The sequence below is a fragment of the Ctenocephalides felis genome, unplaced genomic scaffold (genome assembly GCF_003426905.1).
Source record: "Ctenocephalides felis isolate EL2017-DRISC unplaced genomic scaffold, ASM342690v1 CF-g0.4_SCAFFOLD_03571, whole genome shotgun sequence".
Taxonomy (NCBI): Eukaryota; Metazoa; Arthropoda; class Insecta; order Siphonaptera; family Pulicidae; genus Ctenocephalides; species Ctenocephalides felis.
The window spans coordinates 15849566-15871770 of NW_020539725.1; the positions used below are offsets into that span (position 1 = coordinate 15849566).

Genomic DNA, 22205 nt, shown 5'->3' on the forward strand with positions numbered 1-22205 from the left:
TATTCATTTATCTTATCCTTCTGCGAGGAGTAATCTGATATGATCGCGTGCGTATGCGGTGAACGGAGACAGCTGGACCCGCATTCATAAGATCTTCAATAACAAATATTACACACGATGCCCGCCCCAAAGGGCGAAAGGGAGATATAATTAAAATTTTAACATTGGAATAGAGTGATTTAAAAAACACAGGATCTAAGTTGCATTTAAAAAACGGCGGTTGGTAGTAGAACAATTTTACCATCATTAGTAAACGTACCAATTTTCCGAATGCCAAGGGTACTAGCTTTGTAACTTGCAAATAATTTGCGAGCCTACCGTGGTGTAACCGGTAAGGACGTAGACAAGTACTAACTAGTCCCAGGTTCGATCCCAACCTTGGCCAAGCTCGATATCAAGCAGTACGATATCCAATTTCCACTTAAGTTTAAAGATCCAAGATATAATCACATTTCAGGAACATTGCTGCATCGCATACAAGCTAACACTAGTAAATATATAGTACATAGTACATGCAAAGAAGAGTGGTTGTCCTCTTGAAGAAAATAATCAGTTAGGAGCGAAAGTCAGAAAGCTCTCTTTTATTGTTTTAAAACACATTGAATGCATTAAAAACTACTTTACTCCATAATAATTTCAACTAGTTTTAAATTATATAACAATTATCTCCTCTCGATAAAATTCGTTCAAATCTTAACCCATTTGGATTTCTCAATAGGGTATGATGATAATAATTTTTTCCACCGTTTTTTCCTCTACTACACTAAGTACTGGCACACTTTTGACACACCTCTGTCAGGCGCGTGTCAGACCAGCTGCATTTACATAAAATTATCTAACCGTTTCGATAGACAGTAAAAAACTAATAAAGGTACAACCGCGGCTCCCTATCTTGATCCGGTACCAGAGAACGAGTATCTAACGCGATGCCAGGCGTGTGCGGACTATTGACAATAATCAACCAAGTACAGATATGAAAGACCACAAAAAATCATCCCTTAACAATTAACATTCACGAAGAAAATGGGTTGTAATGCAATAAGATGTAATCTATAAACCTATATGACGGGATTTTTTATTCAAAAAGTATAATCGAGCGATAGTTTTTTTTAACATTTTATTATAAGGTAGAGGCGCAAAGGTCCGATTCGACTTTAAGCAAATATATTGCAAAAACCAAACCAATTATATCACAACAAATAATATATAATAAACAAACAACTATCTGACTATCTTCAGTAAAACCCCCAATTGATTCATCATTGTAGAAATGTGCGTGTTGCTGTTTTTCAAAAATTTGTCATCTGGTTCTTTTTATCTCAAAAATGGGACAGCCAGGAAACAAATAGATCCAATTACATATTTTTGGGCTCGCCCGTAGGTAAGCGGTTGAGAGCGACGGGACCTAAATCAGAGGTTCCGGGTTCGATACCCACTTCGCAGCCTGTTGTCAGGCAGCAGTGACAACGATTTTCACTTGGAAATATAGATAGCAATATGTTTCCAAGTGAAAATAGCCCTTGCCCGGCATCGCTGCACCAATAAAAAGTCAGCCCTATTAGATTAATTCTAATAAGAAAAATCATCAAATATGGAAGGATTAACCATTGGGTTACCATCTAAAAAATACGAAATAAGGAGAAGTTTCATCCCAACAGCTCATAGGACGAAAGGTTCTGATTGCTGTTAAAAAAATATCAAAAAAAATTACACATTTTTAATTTTAAAATGATTTTGCGAAATAATAGCTACATTATTCATCAATGCAAAATATGCATTTCGTTGGTACATTTTTACAGAGATAACACTGTATATAACCCTGATCTGGTATTATGTGAGAAATTTTCATCAGCTGAGTTTGAATAATTATTTATTTAATTTACCTTTTTTTAAAATGCTTTTCTAGCTAATTTTATTTTTTCATTTTTACCAGGGTAGAGCTTTAGTTGGTTCTTTTTACTCCATCCACAAGTAAGCTTATATAGAGGTTATATAAAAAAACTGTTGAATCTAACTTAAAACTAAAAATACACCATGTTAAACAATTAAATAACATATACTTAAAAATTATATTAAGGTCGTAAACTAAACAGCACTGCTCATAACCAAAATACTACAACAACAAAAGAAAATACATATTTTATGGATTTTCAAACATTGTCGTTTATCTCTCGATAGGGACGTCGAAAGAATCAAGGTGGTCGTTAGTTACACATATTTTGGAATTGGAATAATTATTTATTTAATTTACCTTTTATTAAAATGCTTTTCGAGCTAATTTTATTTTTACCAGGGTATAGGTTAAGTTGGTTCTTATTGCTCCAACCACAAGTAAGCTTATATAGAGGTTATATAAAAAAACTGTTGAATCTAACTTAAAATTAAAAATACACCATGTTAAACAATTAAATAACATATACTTAAAATTTATATTAAGGTCTCGTAAACTAAACAGCAGTGCTCATAACCAAAAAACTAACAACAAAAGAAAATACATATTTTATGGATTTTCAAACATTGTCGTTTATCTCTCGATAGGGACGTCGAAAGAATCAAGGTGGCCGTTAGTTACACTTATTTTTCCCTCTACTTTCAAATATTGTTGTTAAAAAGCTCCGATCTACACAATATATTTACGAATTAATAATGACAATAATTTGAGTCGAATCAAATATTTTATGTGTATTTATAGTCCTTATTTAGTTTCCAAAATCACAATCTCGTTAATTTATACAAAACAACAACAAGTATTACAAAAAGATTTTCATATCTCCACTGTCTCTTAAGTGCGATTGCTACTGGCAATGTAAGTTTCACAAGAGTGGGCTTTTTCTTGGGGGATGGGATGTCACTTCTGTTGCGGTCTGCGGTGTTTCTTTTTTATCCCGACATCTTCGCTTTCGTCCCGACAGCTTTTTATAATAATAATAAATCTCCGGCGGTCCGAGCTAGCTATGAATAGTGGCCTCGGCTACCGAGAGAGCCGTTGCTGCGACCGCACATTTCCATAAAACCGCGTGACGTCCGGGTCGAGAAAGAGCTGCACGAAAGCAGCCAAATCACCCACACCGAAGGAAAAAGATACCCAGGCGGGAGGGCGGTTGTTTTGTAGCGCCTTTTGCTGGACATTCTGGCACTTTATAGCGCGATTTTATGGCATTTCACACTCTATTATAGTGGGAGTTAGTATTTATTTTCGGGAAGGAAATATTTATGAAAATTTGATAAAATGAATAATTTTCGAACTTAATCTATGAGACTCTCAAAATAAAAATGTATATACGAATGGCTAAAATTAGTCTTATAGCTATTGGACATACAATTAGGTGAAAAATTTTTTTTTGTTATTTTTATTTTTAACAGCGATCTGATTACAATATGCTTAATATTTGAGCTATCTGGTTCAATTCATTCACACACACTTATGAACACACATCTAAAATTATTGTGCTAAATTTTATTAGTCAATAGTTGTCACTCCAACGATTTTCCATTTCAGCTCAGTTCTCCAAAGATGTAGTAATATTAAATACCTTGAATATTGTCTCATGGAAGTTTCCTTTTAAGCTTTCTTGAAACTTGTGTCCAGTTTTAGGAAATATTTAATACTGCATGGCTTTATTACGCTGTCTATAAAATCTATATTTAGATCGTCATGTAAGGTTTTATTACTGATGAGGAGCATCCGTGAACTGTCTCAAAATTTTTGACTAAGTTCTCTACATTAACACAACATTTGTAATAAATGCTTATTATATGAGCTTTTTGGTCATATATGAAATACTGTACTAATTTTAGTATGCCAATAGCTGTCTCTCCAATTAGTGATTTACCAGTCCAGCTCAGTTCTCTAAAGAAGTAGTAATATTAAACTTCTTCAATATTGTCTTTTGGAATCTGTTTTTCCAGCCATCTTGAAACTGGTGCTTCAAGAACTTGGGAAATTAGTATGAATTTTCAGTTTTAGGAAATCGTAAACACTCCTTAGCTTTATTATGTTATCTACAAAATCTATATTTAGATCATCATGTATGGTTTTATTACTGATGAATCAAGGAGCTTTCGTGGCCTCTCTCAAAATTTCAGACTGAACACAATATTCGATTTGCTCGCACAACCCTCAGAAGTCCATATATGGGTTTTATCACAACCTTGTGAATTAATAGTTTATTATCAAGAGATGGAATTTGTTCGAATTTCATAGTTTTTTTTATGCGAATATAATGCTTCCGTAGAGGATATAGCAGTAGTAATTATATAGACTTATTTGCATAGTTCTTTCCAAAACAATGCCAAAACGTTAATAAATTATGTAAAATAAAGCTAAATATTTATGCATCAATCTCGATAGTTGATGAACAAACTTTTTTAATGAATCGTTTGCATTAATATACTTTAACAAAAAAATTCTATGTTTGAAAAGTAAAATATTTTAAAGTAAATTTATAACAGCCTTATAATTAGATTTAATATTTCGCCCTGTACTTCATATTCAAATCTATTCAAACGATTTTCTCAAAAGAAATATGCTACGAATATGCAAAAAAATAAATTATTCGTAGTATATAAATATTGTCTGCATCTTTTCTTCTTGATCCGGTGATTGTGACACTTAACCCCTGTCCTGCTTCCGAATTTCTTATGTAGAAGGTCATATATTGTATTAAAGGCTAAAAGTCTGTTAGTGGACCCTTCCGCTTTTTTATAGAAACGACCACCCTCTTTTTATGGTTTGTTATCGGCCACTCAATTCTTTCGGCATACAGACATATATTATTATAGAGATATTTTTACTGATAGGTGTATATATCTATTCACTTAAATCATAAATCTGTTATGCTTATTATACTCCGTAACCAATGCGATTATAATGAAATGAATTAAAATAAAAAATATTGTATTATATATTAACATTTTATATTGAGTATGAAATTTACACTTGGCTACTTAACTCTTTGGCTAATTATTGTATATTACCTTTCGGGTCATTGTGAACCTTCCGTAATTATTCTCATGAGCCGCAGATTTAATAATCTTTAACGTCGCGTAATTTTTTTTCACTTATTATGCACGGTAATCAAAATTAATGACAAAGTGTATTAAACTTTATAACGGCTTTTGAAGGCGTATCAAATACAATATTAGTAATAGTGGCAAACGAACTTTCCATTATCGTAAATTGTCTAAGAATTTCTATTGAGATAATTGAAATACTAAGAAATCTATGATATTCCTTTATGGCGACTCTATTCCTGTGGTTGCTGTTGGTGCGCAAACGGCTCGATTGGTTTTTTAATTATAGATAATTCATATTCAGTTGGATTCAGTTGATTTTTTTATTTTAAGCGCTTGAAGAGCTTAATTTAGTATACCTATGCAGTAATTAATACAAATCATTTGTATTCGAAATTTTATTTTTAATAATTATTTTCAGTAATAATCACAAAAATATTGAGCCTGCTAGATCGTTCATTTAGTGTTAGTCTCTCTTTTGTTTTTGGACCTTTTTTAAAAGTGCATCAAATATATTTTTCGGTATCATATAATCATCAATATGCAATGAAAAATACTATAATATTATTAGTACTGTTGACAATACATTAAGATTGAAAAAATATTTTTCTTAGTTTCTGAGAAGAAACAATTATGTTACATAAAAAAGATACATATAACTGATAGAACATAGAGCCATAGAAAAATAAATAAGAAAATTGAATATGGTTTTAGACCTTGGAAATTATATTTTGTAATCTAACTACTGCAACATATAACACTTATAATAATTGGTTGCCTGCCCGAAGGCAGGTCCATGGTATGAGAGCATCACAAATCAATGATTTCCTTTCCCTCCCTTGACTATTATTACCACTATTCACTTTTTTACACTATTATGCTTTTTTTCAAACTTTTTGCTTTCATGCTCTCTGGTCTGGTGCTTTGGCTTTCAGTTTCTTGTATTTTCTCTACTTGCATAGGTCATCAATCAACTGCATTTTTCTTCTTCCCAGTGCTTTATATTCTTCTATTTTACTATCAACGGCGTGTAAGAGACTCTTTTTTACATATTGGATCCTTTCCTTTTAATGATCGTGCTCAGTAGATATCTTTCTTCACCCACTCTTCTCAGCACTTTTTCATTTGTTACCTTCTATACTATCTATATAAAATTATAAGTCACCAACATCATAAAATATTTGAAAATCATGTTTTCACGATTTGTGAGAAATTTACAGAGAGTGAGTTCAGTTCACAGAGATTTGATGAATCATCAAAACAGAAAAACTATTTATATTAATTATGAGTAATAGCACTAATATTATCGTTAGGAAATTTATTTTCCTATGCAACCGTGCATTGTATGTCGTTGTTTAATCGAATAAAAAACCAAATCAAAGTGCATATTGCCATCAGACAGCCGGTCCATCGAATGCAGGGACTTTGTGCTTAATAGCGTAGCTACTACTGAAGTGCTTTCGGTTGCAATGAAGTAGGTATCGTGCAAATACTCAGACAATCGCGTGGTTTTGCCAAGAATCCAGCACGTGTTAATGCACTTATACTATATGACTCCGAGTAGATTTAGAGAATAATTAAATTGTTCCACATACAACGATAATTGAGCTTTTAAGCTCGACTTTTTGTAAAAGATATTTGTATTCAGTGAAATAAGCAATTCAGTGCATTGCATATTTATTTTATTAGATTAGATAATTAGGACTTAACACTGAATTTTTTCTCCAATTTCACACTTTACTCACTCACATACCACATTTTCTTCGAGAAGTAATGGGGCATTAATGCAAATCCTTTTGGGTTAAGCCGGACCCAAGTAAATTCGCTTATGTTGTAAATTCGGGTGTCTCGCTATCGCACTAGTATCACGCCAAAAACCACATTGACTAGGGTCAAAGATTTTTTCTCATTGTGTAATGGAATTGTATGTGTAATCGTTTTCAACTGTGACCGTGTCGAAATTTTCACGTCATTGGGGTGTTTTCCCTCATTTTTATTATATTCTTTAAATATTTCATCTTCTGGCAAGCATTTGATGAAAAAAGAAACTTTATGGTATATTAAAATATTTAATCGGGTTTTATAGAAATAATTAACTTGTGAGAAATGTTGTTGCGATTTTTATCATACCATCATACATACTCAATGTGTATGTATGATATTTTCAAATGAGCTTGATATATTGTGTGTAATATTATGCAATAATTCTTGAATATATGTATATATATATATATATATATATATATAATGTTCTAAAATGAATTGTCTACCACCGCCCAAATCAATCCATTGCCCTTAGGTCGAACGCAGACATATCTGAAAGCCCGTATGTTTTGTATTATATCGATTTATCATTTTGGTAAATTAAGCGTACTAACATGTCGTCCAATCATGTCAACTATTCAACCACAAACGAATTTTAAAATCTATATCACAATTACGACGTATAACGTGCAATACGAACAAAATCATTTGTCAGCGCGCCATGCTGGGGTTAAATTAAATTTTCATCATTATTATTTATAATGGTAGTAACGAAATACATTAATTTATTAAAGAGTAAAACCGTTGGTAAAAGTGCTGAGGTGTCACAAATAATATTACTTCAAACTTTGTATTAAATAAAATAAGGCAATATATGATATATTATATCATTTTTTTATTTTTGGTAATCTCAACTGGCCCCAACAGTTTAAAAAAATAGCTTAGCGACACATTGTGTGGCCATTATCACCCTTGCATTCTTTTCCGTATGTTTAAAATAATAAAACCGTGGAAAATTCAGATCTGATGTAAGTTTTTTAGATAATATCACTTGTGCGGCAGACCGCACTTGTGAGGATACGCTAGATTTTGAAATAAAGGGGCGACCCACGTGTATTCTATTAAATTTTGCACAAGCTTGAGCATATTTGCAAAATTCGGTAAAGATATTGATCAATTTTGGGGTGAAATTTAATGACGAGATATTAATGGATAATGGTATTAATTTTGTGTAAAATATTGCTGTATCTCTATAACTCTAATAAACAATTACTATAACACTATGACTATAACTATGAATTTTGCTTATCTATGACTATAATTAAATATTTTTCTTATCTATGACTATAACAATAAATTTTGCGATAATTTTTTCTATTTTTTAATTAAATTACACATATAAATTAAACAACTATCTGACTATGTTCAGTCGAACTCCCAGCTAATTCATTATTGTAGAAATGTATTTTTTGCTGTTTTTCAAAAATTTAGCTCCTGGTCCTTTTTACCACATGGGCGGAGAAAATGAGCCGGCCAGAGGGAGTAAACAAGCCGATTACCTTATTTTTAATTTCAAGAGAATTTTACGAAATAATAGCTACATTTTTCAATCAATGCAAATATATATTTCATGGATACATTTTTACAGAGATATAACCTGTATATAGCCTAGATCTGGTATTTCAGAACCTGCAAAGGTACTATTTATTTAATTTATCTGTTGTAAAGTTGCTTCTAACTTCATTATTTACTATTATCATTTTTATACGCTTTTTTATTTACCATTTTTCATTGTTCACACCGTTGCTAGGGCTTTTATAGACGTTGAATAAAAAAACTGTTGAATCTAACTTAATCTTAACAATACGAAACAATATGAAACAATTATATATAACTTATACTCAAAAATTATATTAAGGTAAACGACAGTGCTCACATCCAACAAAACTAACAACGAAAGAAAAAACTTTTACTATGCATTTTCAAACATTGTCGTTTACTTTCTGATAGCAACGTCGTAAAAATCAAGGTGATAGCTAGTACATTTTTTTCCCTTTACTTTCAAATATTGTTCTAAAAAAATTCTTAACTTTACATATTTTTGAGATATCGGTAACTTTTACTAGATAGATAGATTTTTCCAATTTTCTTTAAAAATTGTGAGAATTGTGGATGGTCTCGTGCCCACCCTTTATTCCCAACGTAGACAAAGAGCGCACATGAACGATTTCATTCTGCGTTCTCGGTTCATTTGTATTCCGTCCGATCTCTCCGTAGAATAGTCGCGCCGAGCACAGGCTGCGTCTTACGGCCGCATAGATTTAAAAATTTCGCACAGACCCGCGGTGTTCCATAGTCCGACGTCGCCTAACGCACGCACGTCCCAACAAATAATATATAATATTGCGGGCGTCCCGAAACATTCGGGGACCGCACCGGCCCGCGCTTCTGAACTATAAATCGACACCTATGAAAATACGTGCAGCTTCGTAATATCTCTTCCCGCTCGACGGGCGGCGAATAGCGTTACGAGGAATGGGATTTTGCCATTCGATCCAGCGGTTTACACGATATTAACTTCTAAAATATAACCTCCAAATGGCAGAAATGTCGAATAACAATGTTATCATGAGTGCAACAATTTGTTGTCACCTATGTAACGTAGGCTTGAAGTGGAACTAAAGTTTACATTCTGACGCTTGTGCCATTTGGAGGTTAGGTTTTAGAATATAGCTGTTTCACTAACATTTTATACAAAAGAGATCGGTAACATAACATAACAATTTTATCCAGAAAATCGACTTCTAAATTAGTTTCTGAAATGTCTCAGAAACTTGTAAAGCAAAATTCGATATTTTTAAATCCTTTATATAGTAAGTACTAGGGAATGCAAAACCGGTATACCGGTATACCGAATTACCTGTAAACCGCCCGATTTTTCGGCGGCATTTTTACCGATATTTATTCCAAAAATACCGGTATTTTCGGTATTTTTATATAAGCGCTATTTGATACATAATACCCTAAAGTTTAAGTTTCTCGGAACAATTTTATATTCAAATTCCATAATCGCATAAACAGCTATATCTTCAAGTGATTATATAAGATAAACAAATGTCAAATATTATATCAACTCGTCATTAAACTGAACATTTATTGCTTTCCAAAGGGCTTCATATCGTGTTACAATAAATAGTATTGGACTGATAGATAATGATGTTTATTTCATCTTTTGTAAAACTGTAACGGTTTTTTAAGTGATATTTGCGCCAAAATATTTTATATCATACAGATTACCCCTGCGTAATCTTCATTTTTATCTAACTTTATACATACTAATTATGATAATTACTAAATATTTTTTGCTTCTTATTACAATTATAAAATATTATTTTTTTAAAACGTTTCGAAGTTTGAAAATACTATAGAAGCATCACATTGTTTTGAATAACAATACTCAGCAATTATAGTAACTTATTTTTTATCTCGACAAAGAATACAGTTTATTATAATAATGTAATATGATCTTTTATGAGTTTTTGGCCTTTCTTACTCATACGTTTGTTTTTGGTGAAAAGTACTCAATATACTCGATAGTGATAATGAATTATTTAAATTGCATATACTTTTGTTAAATTATTATTCAAAAAAATAAACTTAGTGTTTTATTTTATTGTTTGGTTGAATATAGTTGTAGTTGTATATACATTTTTTTTTATATTTGTACTAGTAACTTTCAATTTTGTTTACGATTGTTTAAGATAATAAAAATACAGATAATTTACCGGTATTTCGGTTTTAAAATGAAAAATTACCGAAACACCGGTAATTAAAATTTTCCATCGGTATTGCATTCACTAGTATGTATCAGTTTGGTAAAATGAGTTATAGTTTCTATTACACCAATGTTTCAGTTTATTCTCTTGCCCCTGATTTCACAATCTGTCTCTTTACTATAAGTTCCAAGAATTTTACCTTTCGGTATGTAACAATCTCCATACATGCATTTGGATATTCGCGACCTTCCAGTCGCAATTAGCATCACAATGTACATAACTATAATCTACAAACTATCCCCTGGCTGACCTTTACAAATCCACCTGATGGTACACCACTCAGACTCTTCGTCCATCAGAAATATCCTCATGTGCCATGCGTCAAGTTTCTAAAATGCTAATTTGACGCACTCGATGATGATGCCCTATTAACAGGGTAGGATCAGGGTACATGGATCGAGATAATAATATTATATAATGAATAATAGTTTTTCCGAAGGCAGGTTGAGGGCATGACAAATCTATTAATCACTTTTATACACTTATTTATTTTTATGCATTTTGCTCACCAAAGTTTTGTGTCTTTCAAGTCATCTGCATTCCTTTTCTTCCCAACCCTTTCAGTCTTTCTATTCTACCTTTGACAGCGTCGTATAGAAGGCACTATTTATGGGGCACAATGGGTCCAATCCAGTTTCCTTTTCTTTTAATATTCGTGATCAGTATAATTCTTTCTTTGTCAAATTTTCTCAGGACTTCATTTGTTAGTAACTTACAAGTTAATATGGATTAAGGATCTTTTATTTAATCACTATACATTGATGAGGAGAATAATATGACTGATGTTTTACTTTGGCGTTTGTGCCATTTTACGCATTTTTCAAGATTTCCTTTACAATTTGTTTTTGCTGCGTGATTTGTAGTAATTTTATATTTTTTCACCTGTTTCGTCTCTGTCACCGAGCCATATCTCGCGGCTTTCTTTAAGGCATTGTGGTCGGTATTGTATGTTAATACGGTACCGATCTGACCCGGACTGAAATTGTAAGAGAGGCTGGGCATCTAATTGCACGTCATCATATGTCAAGTTATGAAGATATGTAAGCAAACGGCCCGACAGACGAGTGAAGGTTTCAGAGTACGACTGTGCATTATGCAACTGTTAATAGTTTCGTTTGTTTCGGGATTACCGGGCTATTGTGTCTGCGAATACTATTTTAACGATGCGAAGTAGTGAAAGTTTTGATAAATTGTAACAAAAGGTGTCAATCATAACTTTTCGTTTCAGTATAACTATTTTAGTTTTTTAACGCATAAAATTTGATTAAAGAAAAAAAAAATTTCAAATTTCTAGTTAAATTAGAAACTACCAAAAAAATGAAATTTAGCAAATGATTCGGGTTTAAAAATGTTCAGTATAAGTTTACACAGTGGGGGTTCTTCCATTACTGATAGTAGTTAAAGAAAATATTATAGGTTCATTCCATCTGTATCCAAATTTTTGCATCGATCATTTCTTATCTAATAGTTCAATTAAAATTTATTGTAGGCACATACTTAACCATAAAAAATTATAAAAATATAATATTCATTTCGATTTAGTTTTATTTCACAGTAACTATCTGAATTTCTCATTTCAACTAATGAATTATTTTGATGATAATATACCTATGAAATCCTTTTTTTTTTTTTGAAATTACAATATATATTTACAAAATTGGTAATGTTTCGCTAATTTGCTGGTTTTAATTACGCATACAGAATAGAACAAAAATCTAATTACTACCATAGTGTATTTAATCTGCAATAATACACTATTTACTCAGCAAACTGATTATCTGAGATGGTTAAAAACATTATCATTTTGGTCATTAGTAAAGGCATTAAAATCTTAATCAAATACGATACAAAGAGTCTATGTAAATAATGTGTGTATGGAATTCTATTGTTTAAATAGACAAATTAGATAAGAATTAAATATGTGGTCTAATTTTTGTAAAGCACCCATCAAATTACTTATAGTCTTGATAGTCTGGTAGTTTCGCAAATGCACTCACGAAATAAAATGTACATATTGAAAAAAGATGTTTTAGATATTTTATCCAATTCTTCGGTTGTTATGGCAACGCTGCGTTACTCTCCTTTCTTGGCACTAAAAACTATCAAAATGTATTTGCTGTGCGATCAGGCAATTTTCACATAAAACCTAACTTTATGTATGCACATTAAACAGATGCACTCATAATAGCATTGTGCATTTTCTAGGTTAGATCTCATATTTAAAATGCCTGACTGCACTGCAAGTACAAATTTTGACAGTTGTTATGACGATATGTTATGGTATAATTCACTAGAGAATTGGTTTTAGTTTTGATATTTTTATTTGACTTTTTTGTATTTTATTACTATTTTCTCATTTATTTTTTTCAATGAGAACTTATTATTAATACAAAATTTTTACTTATTGCAATAATATTCTTTTGAATGTATACTATAGTCATTAATAGCTTTAAAAAATTTCATTTTGATATACTTTATAGGAAAAATCTGATTATAATTTTGTTGAGGTGCATATTTTTTTTTATATTTAAAAATGTGTATGTACATTGTTTACAACTTTTTCACACACAATTAAATATAAAACTATAGTATACAAAGAAATTACTAAAAAATAAATTTTATATGTAGCAAGCACATATTTTTGTAAAATAATTTATCATTTCTGCATCAATATATTAATATAATTCACATTACAACATAATTCATTTTCGAACTCCCCGACACATTGTTCGAGAATCCAAACTTCATACCAGCCGTTGTCACCTGTTAATTCATTAGTTAACGTTCGCCCCAGAGCAATGATGATACATACGAGGTATTAATTAAATAAATGATGTCGGTTTGACAATAGCACTGCGGGGATTTTATGCAGACGACTTTTATGCCAAACTTTTTCTTTTTATTTGTGCAGGGAACGCTAAAGCCGATGTCATTGGACATGGGGCAAAGAATGAAATAAACATGTTGAATTTGCAAAAACTTTGCTCATTAAATAATTACGGTTTTCAACTAATTTGGGCACTCAATTATATTTTAATAATGCAAATTTTTTATATGAATAATATGTAAAATATTAATTGATTATATACCAAAGTGCATTAGTTTACAACTCATCTCGATTTTATTCATCATACTATACAGATCAAGAGTTTTACGATCGCAATGTGTGTCATAGGGCAACAATAATAAATCGTAAGCAAAATCATCGCGAATGCGTAGAGAGTATAAAAAATGCTATAAACGTTTTTAGTATACAAATACGTCATTCACACATACACATTTTACTATTAGATGACGCTTAACAGCCTAACGACAATAAATCTTATTGTAACAGAAAAGTGGTCACAAAAGAAACAACATTTGCGTATAAGTTCTGGAGTTACCATCGTCCGTTAGTTCTCATTCATTAAAAACTAATAAAATACGACAAACGAGATCTGTGGAAGGAGTAAAGATTGCCAATTCAAACTTTGAAAGTTCTTCATAGTTATTGTTATAAATCACGGATTTTTTGAAAACCAACGAAATTATTGCGTTCAACTTCTTACTTGGGACCTGAATCAGAGGTCCCGGGTTCGATACCTACTTTGAGCAGCCTGTTGTCAGGTAGCAGTGACAACGATTTTCACTTGAAAATATAGATAGCAATATGTTTCCTAATGAAAATAGCCCTTGCCCAGCATTGCTGCACTAATAAAATGTCAGCTCTATTAAATTAATTCTAATAACAAAATCATCAAATATGGATGGATTAACCATTGGGTTACCATCTAAAAAATAGGAAGTAAGGAGAAGTTTCAGCCCAACTCATAGAACCTAAGGTTCTGATTGCTGTTCAAAAAAACTATAAAAAATAAAAAAAAAACTATTTTCATTTCTTTGTTTTCTTACAAACTGACCATATTATAAAAACATTTAGTACTTTTTGTTGACATGTAGTGTATTGCTTGTTTTTTTGGTAAGCAGTCCAGTAGTTGGACTATTTACTATTTCGACTTATATCTAATAGTATTATTTTACTTTTGACGTTATTATATCCGCGAAAGGCGATTTTCACTTGAGAATTATACCCTAAAGTGGAAATTTGACATCATGCTGTGATATTTTTGCTAGCCAATGTCCTTGCCGATTTGGCTGGCTCAAATTTAACTTAATTTTGTTCTCCTTGATCTGTTCACACGTCAATTAAATAACTCTTAGCAAATGATATGATGCACAATAATTTTTATTATGGTTTTACACAAATTCAGGTATTCAAATATTGCAAAAACTTAGTCGTCTTACTTACTAATTGATTGATATTCTAAGGATTGTAATATTATTATAATATGTATATTTTGGAGGTATTATAATAAATTACTAATATTAATTAGCAACATAAAATATTAAATTAATAATTTTCTACTAATGATTACAGCGACTTTTGTTCAGATCATTCCCTTTCCACTCGCTAATTCCGAGATTTATATGAATTTTTATGCATCCGAGATGAAAGGGTTAAAGTTATTTTTTAATTTTGAAGAATAGAAAAGAAAAGCTTTTCTTCAGCTTAGGATCTATAAGTGATGTGATTTGAGGCTTCATTGCTTAATTTTATGACAAAATTGTGAATATTTTATTATAGTTTCCCTTCTGTCTCATGCCATGCAGTGCGTATGACATTTATTTGATTTAACTCGAGGCGAATTCTCGTAACGGCATCTAGCAATATGCTTAAATACAATTCCTGTACTAATAATATATACAATAGCCTCATAATATATACGGGTCGTTCGATAATTACTTGTCACCTCGTGTCGTCATAAGTAAAATGTTAAATATTTCAAATTTATAATACGGTTTTACGAGACGCGTCTTTCAAAACGCCGGTAATATATTTGTCTTTTGAGATTTCTCATTGCATTAAATCGCTGTTAAGTATTCTTTATGTTGTTGACAAAACTAATTCCTGGAAGGAAAGTCTATTTGGTATTTTACAGTTGCTTTCACGATACTACGACTTTGCGAACTTAGTCTCACGTCCGTTGCTAATTATGCGCATTCGCGTAATTATATATTTTTATTATATATTAAAATTTCTTTAACTCTTTATGTTATTATGTATCGGTTGTGTATGGTCCAATTGTCCGAATTGCCAACGTGCATTGTCAAATAATCTAAACTCTATTTATTTAATAATAAATATGTCTTGCTTTTGCTGCGAATTGATTAAGTACGTTTTCCTAAAGTTCTACTGAAAACGTTGATGGTTTGCGCTAACCGAATTTGATACAAATTAAACAATTGTCAAATTAGTATTCATAAATCTAAACAAACATAGATATTGAGGCACTGTCAGGTGACTGTTTTAATAATGTGGTCCATTCGAAGGATGGTCAGGCTGTGTAAACAATACATATCGTATATAAATATGTACACAGCACAAATAATTTTGACAACGGTTACAAATATTATGGATACTTAATTAAACAGAATATCTTACCGAACAATTATTATAAACACGTGCATGCGATGTCGATAACATTAATTATTTTCCGCATGTCCGAGTTTGCTATAAATCAAGGATACAAAAGTTATTTTCGCATAGATTGATTGGGTGTCTTGTTGTTTGATATGCGTACAAAAGACAGCGTGTCGGACAATCGCCTTCGCATAATAACAGTTTCAATGGCTAGGACATAGCAAAACCTATTGTACTACAGGAATTGCTGTGAAGCCAATAGGTCATACTGAGGACTGAGCGTGGGTTAATATAGGTTAATATGTCTTTCAAATACCTGACAAATTAGGCCCTGTCATTAATTTTGTACAATCGATCATGTAGTTATTTGAAGGAGTGATTGTTTTCTTGAAATGTACAATAGATTACGTCATCAGCAATGCAGGATATAATTTTCGATTTATGATATAGTAATTTTTATAATAATATTTTGATAGTCTAATTATATTTACTTTTATTTTTGTAGGTTTTTATTAAGTAATTTTTCTTTCTTTTCAGAACCTAGTAATTATGTATGCAGCACATGCAAGCAGAGAATGCATTCCGCCTGGCGATTGCTTCAACATGTTCAACATACCCACGGAGTCAAAATCTACGTAGAGAGTTCTCCAGGACCTAATAGCAGTAGTTGCAGCAGTCTAGGAAGTACAAATTCAAGTAGTGGAAAAGCTCTTAGTGTGAACAACTCTGGGAATAGCAGTACATGTTCATCTTCATCATCAACTGGTCAACAGCCTCTGAGAATGCATCCATTACTACCACCTCCACCGCCACCAGAGCTTGCTGGTGTGGTTCCTTATGGTCTTCTTCGAGGACCAGTAGTGGCACCTCAATATTCTCGTCCGTCATTGCAGCACGATAGGTTCAGAATGGAACAATTAGTTTCTGAACAATTTAGACAACATGGTCTGAATTTAGCCGCTGCATTAGCCGCTAATTCGCAAGGCCAGCCCTCGCCCTTTCCAGTCGCGGCAGAGCGGTCACAGTACCGCGATCGATCAGCTCTGCCGGTCTCTGCTAACGCACCAAGTCAACAATCCTCTGTCGTCGGCCTTCCAATGGCCTCAGTAGGCGGAGTGCACCCAAACGAGCAGCTGGATTTTTACTCGCAGCGATTGCGACAGCTCGCGGGTACCACTAGTCCCGCGGCTGTTACTGCGGACTCGAGCTCGCCGAATCCGCGAAAGCATTCGCCGCCCTTTGCGAGCCCATCGCCATTGAATTCGGCTCTTAATAGTAATAACAATAACGATAGTTGCAGTGTTAATAACAATAATAATGAAGAAGATGCACAAGCCCGTGTTACTCCCGACATAAAGCCACCCAGCCCTGAACCTGCCGAACCTATTACCACGACACCATGTTCAGCTCCCGATTCTGTCAAATCGGAATCAAAATTTAGATATTTGAGAACACACGGCTTATACAGGTGTACAGTTTGTGATCATTCCTGCTCCCAAAGTAGTCTATTGCGTAGACATATGCGGACGCATAGACAACAAATGCAAGATCAAGAGGAAAGAACAAGTAACGCGGGAAGCGTTGAAACCTTAGATGAAGATGAAACTGAAGATGAGGAGGAAGAAGAACAAGAAGAAGAAGATGATGATGAGAAAGCACAAGACTTATCAGTTACAAATTCTTCTTCTCAACAGACACCGATTGCCACACAACCTCTTCCTTTAACTACTACACCACCATCCGTAGCTACAACGACAGCTGCTTCTCTTGTTGGAGAATTAATGGACAAATTTGGTTTGGCTAACATTGCGCAATACAATGAAGCATACAAACAAGCCTTGCAAGAGTCCAGTGGTAAAATGATGAACGGTCTACGAGTACGAGATGATTTTAAACCATTGTTACCACCATCACCTGCACCTCAGTTACCTTTATTCAACCCAATGCTACATCCACCATCTTCTACTGATGGAAGTTGGTGGCTGCCTGGATTGGGGCCGGTGATGCCACCAAATAGTGATGTGAAAAGTAAATCGAACGCAGCCGCTGCTATGCTTTTAAAGAAGGAACCGCGTAGAAACGATACTTGTGAGTTTTGTGGGAAGGTATTCAAAAATTGTTCAAATTTAACCGTACATAGAAGAAGTCATACAGGCGAAAAACCTTATAAATGTGAATTGTGCTCGTACGCTTGTGCGCAAAGTTCGAAATTGACTCGACATATGAAAACGCACGGAAGGCTGGGAAAAGATGTATACCGATGCAGGTTCTGCGAAATGCCATTTTCGGTGCCATCAACACTTGAAAAGCACATGCGCAAATGCGTAGTAAGCCAAAGCAAAGCCGGCGGCGGGCACAGGTTACTGCCGCCAACTTTATTGTCAGCGGATGAAGACTCCTCAGCCAGCAAAGAGGCAGCATGACTCTTTCCCTGGGGTCGTTGGGGGCTTCCGCCCCCAGTGCACGCCCCCCTCGCCCCTGGGAGGATATATTAAATACATCGCGCGCTAATTTAAATCGACACGAGTTTCGGTGAAAAAATGCACTGTGAAATTTGCGTGCGGACTGATACCAAAGCCGGGCGACACCGTCATAATGATAAAGCGGTTCGACTGTTAATTTTATTATTGAAACATTGTATTTTTATTATATTATGTAATGGAGTTTTATAATATCAGTTTTGTATGTATTATTTCTGTAAAAATGTATTATAGTACTTACAATTTTTGTTGCGTTATCAAAAGTTTGGTGATTGAATGTGTGAATTTGTGAATGATTGATGTATATGAAATAAAATGTATTCCATTTTTAAGACTGAAATTGGGCTATATTTAATGGAGCTCTGGCACTTAAGACACATAATTTATTGTATTATTTTTTATTTTATTAAAAATGTTGATGTTTTGAACTGTAGACAATTTGTAGTAACTTCCAAATATTTGGATGAAAAGAATATATTCCGTACTTTTAATATTTAATTATAATCAGCAACATCGAAAGTGCGTGTACAATTTATATCATAAATAAAGCAAATTTAAAACAAGTTTTCATACTAAAAATCAAAATTTTGTGTTAAAATGGATAATACTTTTTAAAGTTGTATGTTGCAGATTACCTGTAAGTTATTGAAATATTTATATTATTTTAATGTTCGTCATTCTAAGTCAAGTTGTTGGTGCAATATCACCTTAGATTTTAACATGGTTTTTACTATTAATTTTAACATTTGCAATTTGCCGAATTGTGAATTTACAAATCGGCATCATGCAGAGAATAAATACATAAAAAATGCTATCTTGATATTTCACCAATAACTCTTAGTTGATGTTATTAAACAAATGTCTGATACTGCGATGTATATTTAAACTATTAGATAATTTTATGTTATAGTTAAATAAATCTATTTTATATTTATAAAAAATGCCTATTTGAAGGTTGCATTTTGGGTAATATATAGCATTCCCATAGCGGACCATATCTTATTTTACGATCAGAAGCGAAACGTACTTAATTATTAATTAAATATATTATAAATAAAATGACATGTAATTAAATTTTTTATTGTTTTTATTTTAATATATTTGATTTTCAGTTCTTATTATTCGTTATTAATGAGGGAGACTTATATTGCCAGTATTTCATTGTAAGTGTGTAGAACTTCTACTAACTGTAAATAGTTTTATAAAAGTGCAATAACTAGTTAAATACAAATTCTAATTGGATAGTTGAGATAAATCTCTAAAAGGAGACCTAAGGTAGATTAAAACAGCATTCCTAAACATGGCCTATGTATAGAAAATGTTACGAACGATATTAATATTTAAAATAACTATTTTCAAACATATCAATATATTTTGTTTCGAATTAGGAATTTTTGACACATAATTTGGACGCAATTATTCTGGACTTTCTTCAGAAGTCAGTTGGACTCGTCGTTGCATCGAATCTATAATTGGCAATATAAAGATTTAAACTAACATACGAATTGTGAAAATGTGAACCTATTTAGTACGACAAATAGAATATAAATATTTATAATAGTGTTTTAACATATTGGCTCAACACGACTAAACCAAACAATCGATAGCTCAAGATATTTTCAGATAAAATTCATTTTTCTCTAGATAAAACAATACTTTTCCTCGAGCCCAAAATCGCTTGGTTAAATCGTGGACAGGAGTCCTTAAATTTAATTTGTAACATAATAACTAGTTAATTCAAATTTTATCAACGATTTCTGAATCAACTTTTTTTTATCTATTTTGTTTTAAATACAGTTCAATTTTTTGCCACTTGAATACTTTGCAACTAAAAATCTAAATTTGCAATTTATTTAACTAAAATCTAAAACCTCTTTCTAAATCTATTTCTATAATAGTATAAGCATGTAAAATTTTATATTCAAAATATTCCTACCCTCATGTTGAAAACAGGGTAAAATTAACAATTAACACAAATTATATATTACAACACGAATAACGCAGGGCCGTCGTATATAGTTTTTTAACAAAGTAATATAATAATTAAATCAATTTTAAATGTACACTTTTAAAACTAATAGATTTTAAATCAAGCAAACGCCACGTAATAAATGTCTTTGAATTTACAATATGTATTGACAAAAACTAAGAATATTTCGTACAGTAGCATTTTTGGATAAAATGTTTTATTTATATTTCATATAAATTTTATTTATAATCTCACTTGTTACAGGTAAAACAAATATGTAAATTACAAATAAAGTAATCGTGTTCAATAGACATTATTAATTTAACTCAATTATTAAATTTTTAATCACGAAATACCTTGTAACGTTTGATGATAGAGTTTAAATTATACGAGTGATTGTATAAACTTCCTATAGGATAAATACACGATATTATATAAAATGTTAATTTTGTAATATATATTTATTATTTTCTTGTGTAGATAATATTAATGTTATATAATAATTGACTAGTGTATTAATGTAATCAATTAATTGTATATGTACTGTAAAATTGACTTTTAAAATATTCTTAGATTAATTACAGAATAAAAATACATCAATCTAAATGTATCTTACGACTTGATTGCGAAATTGTCATAAATAAAAAATAAATCAGAAATACAACGAAGTAAATCTTTTCATTCCTCATATTAATTATTTTTCAGATTATTTTGTGTAAAAAAATGATTGGAAGATTTCAAAATATAATACCTTCCTACCTCTGATTTACCTGTTTACCTGTTGCATAAAACTCAGGCAAAATATATTTCTTTCCCATCTGAAAACATAAAGAACATCCCCACTATTGTTAGTTTCAGTGTGTGATTCATATAGGAACAGTTGATTCCAGTTAGATTGGTATAGGATTCCTATCAGATATTCCGCCAGGTAATTTTACTAGTAAGATTATATTGTATCACAATTAAATTTGACATATGATAATATTTTTTTATTTTTGGCTTTGAAGTTTCTTAACTAACAAACTAAATTGTATTTCTAAGAATTTGTTTTTAATTGATTACTTATATCAGTTTTATCTTCCGACAACTTATTTTTTTTTTTAAATAATTTGTCACTCTGTTATACGAAGACATTTTGTAATTAGTTTATTTTATTGTGGCTTTTAAAAGGAAAACTTAGTGGTTTGCCTTTATTTTTGTGTACATATAAAGACTTTTTTGCCATATTTTAGGATTTTTGAAAATGAACTATTGAAGGCAATCCAAAATGTTTTTGGGTAGATATTATAACTTTATTGGCAAAACAATTTATCAATGCAATTTCTAATTAGATGTCATATTTAATGCGACGATTAAATTAATAAATTGTAATTTCATCATAGATAAACTACCTTTTATAAGTTTTTATGAATATTATTAATTTATAAATTTAAACACGTATAAATACATTTATAATTAATGTGTTCGCATTTTAAATGATTTTATTGTTTCATATTAGAATCTTTACTTTTAATTGGATTTTTCTGTTTTTTTTTTTGTTATACTTACTGGAAGTGTTAAATATTTATTTTTATTCTATACCTATTTGTATGATTATAGTTTCATAAAATTGCACGTAATTAAGTTGTTTTTATAGTTAGATTCTCATTTTTTACGATTTCTTAACTTCCTATAGGATAAGT

The 22205-nt window shown here is 31.6% G+C and overlaps 2 protein-coding genes across 2 annotated transcripts in view; one reads left to right on the forward strand and one right to left on the reverse strand.

Moving 5' to 3' along the window:
- The window catches only part of LOC113384418 (B-cell lymphoma/leukemia 11A-like), a 61091-nt gene extending 42361 nt beyond the window's left edge, over positions 1-18730 (forward strand). The window contains exon 5 of the mRNA XM_026622132.1: positions 16612-18730. Coding sequence (XP_026477917.1) covers positions 16612-18497 — 1886 coding nt within the window. The 3' untranslated portion in view covers positions 18498-18730. The remainder of the gene's footprint in view (positions 1-16611) is intronic.
- LOC113385683 (B-cell lymphoma/leukemia 11A-like) overlaps positions 1-22205 on the reverse strand; it is a 238793-nt gene that overhangs the window by 181892 nt on the left and 34696 nt on the right. The gene's annotated exons all lie outside the window — the stretch shown is intronic.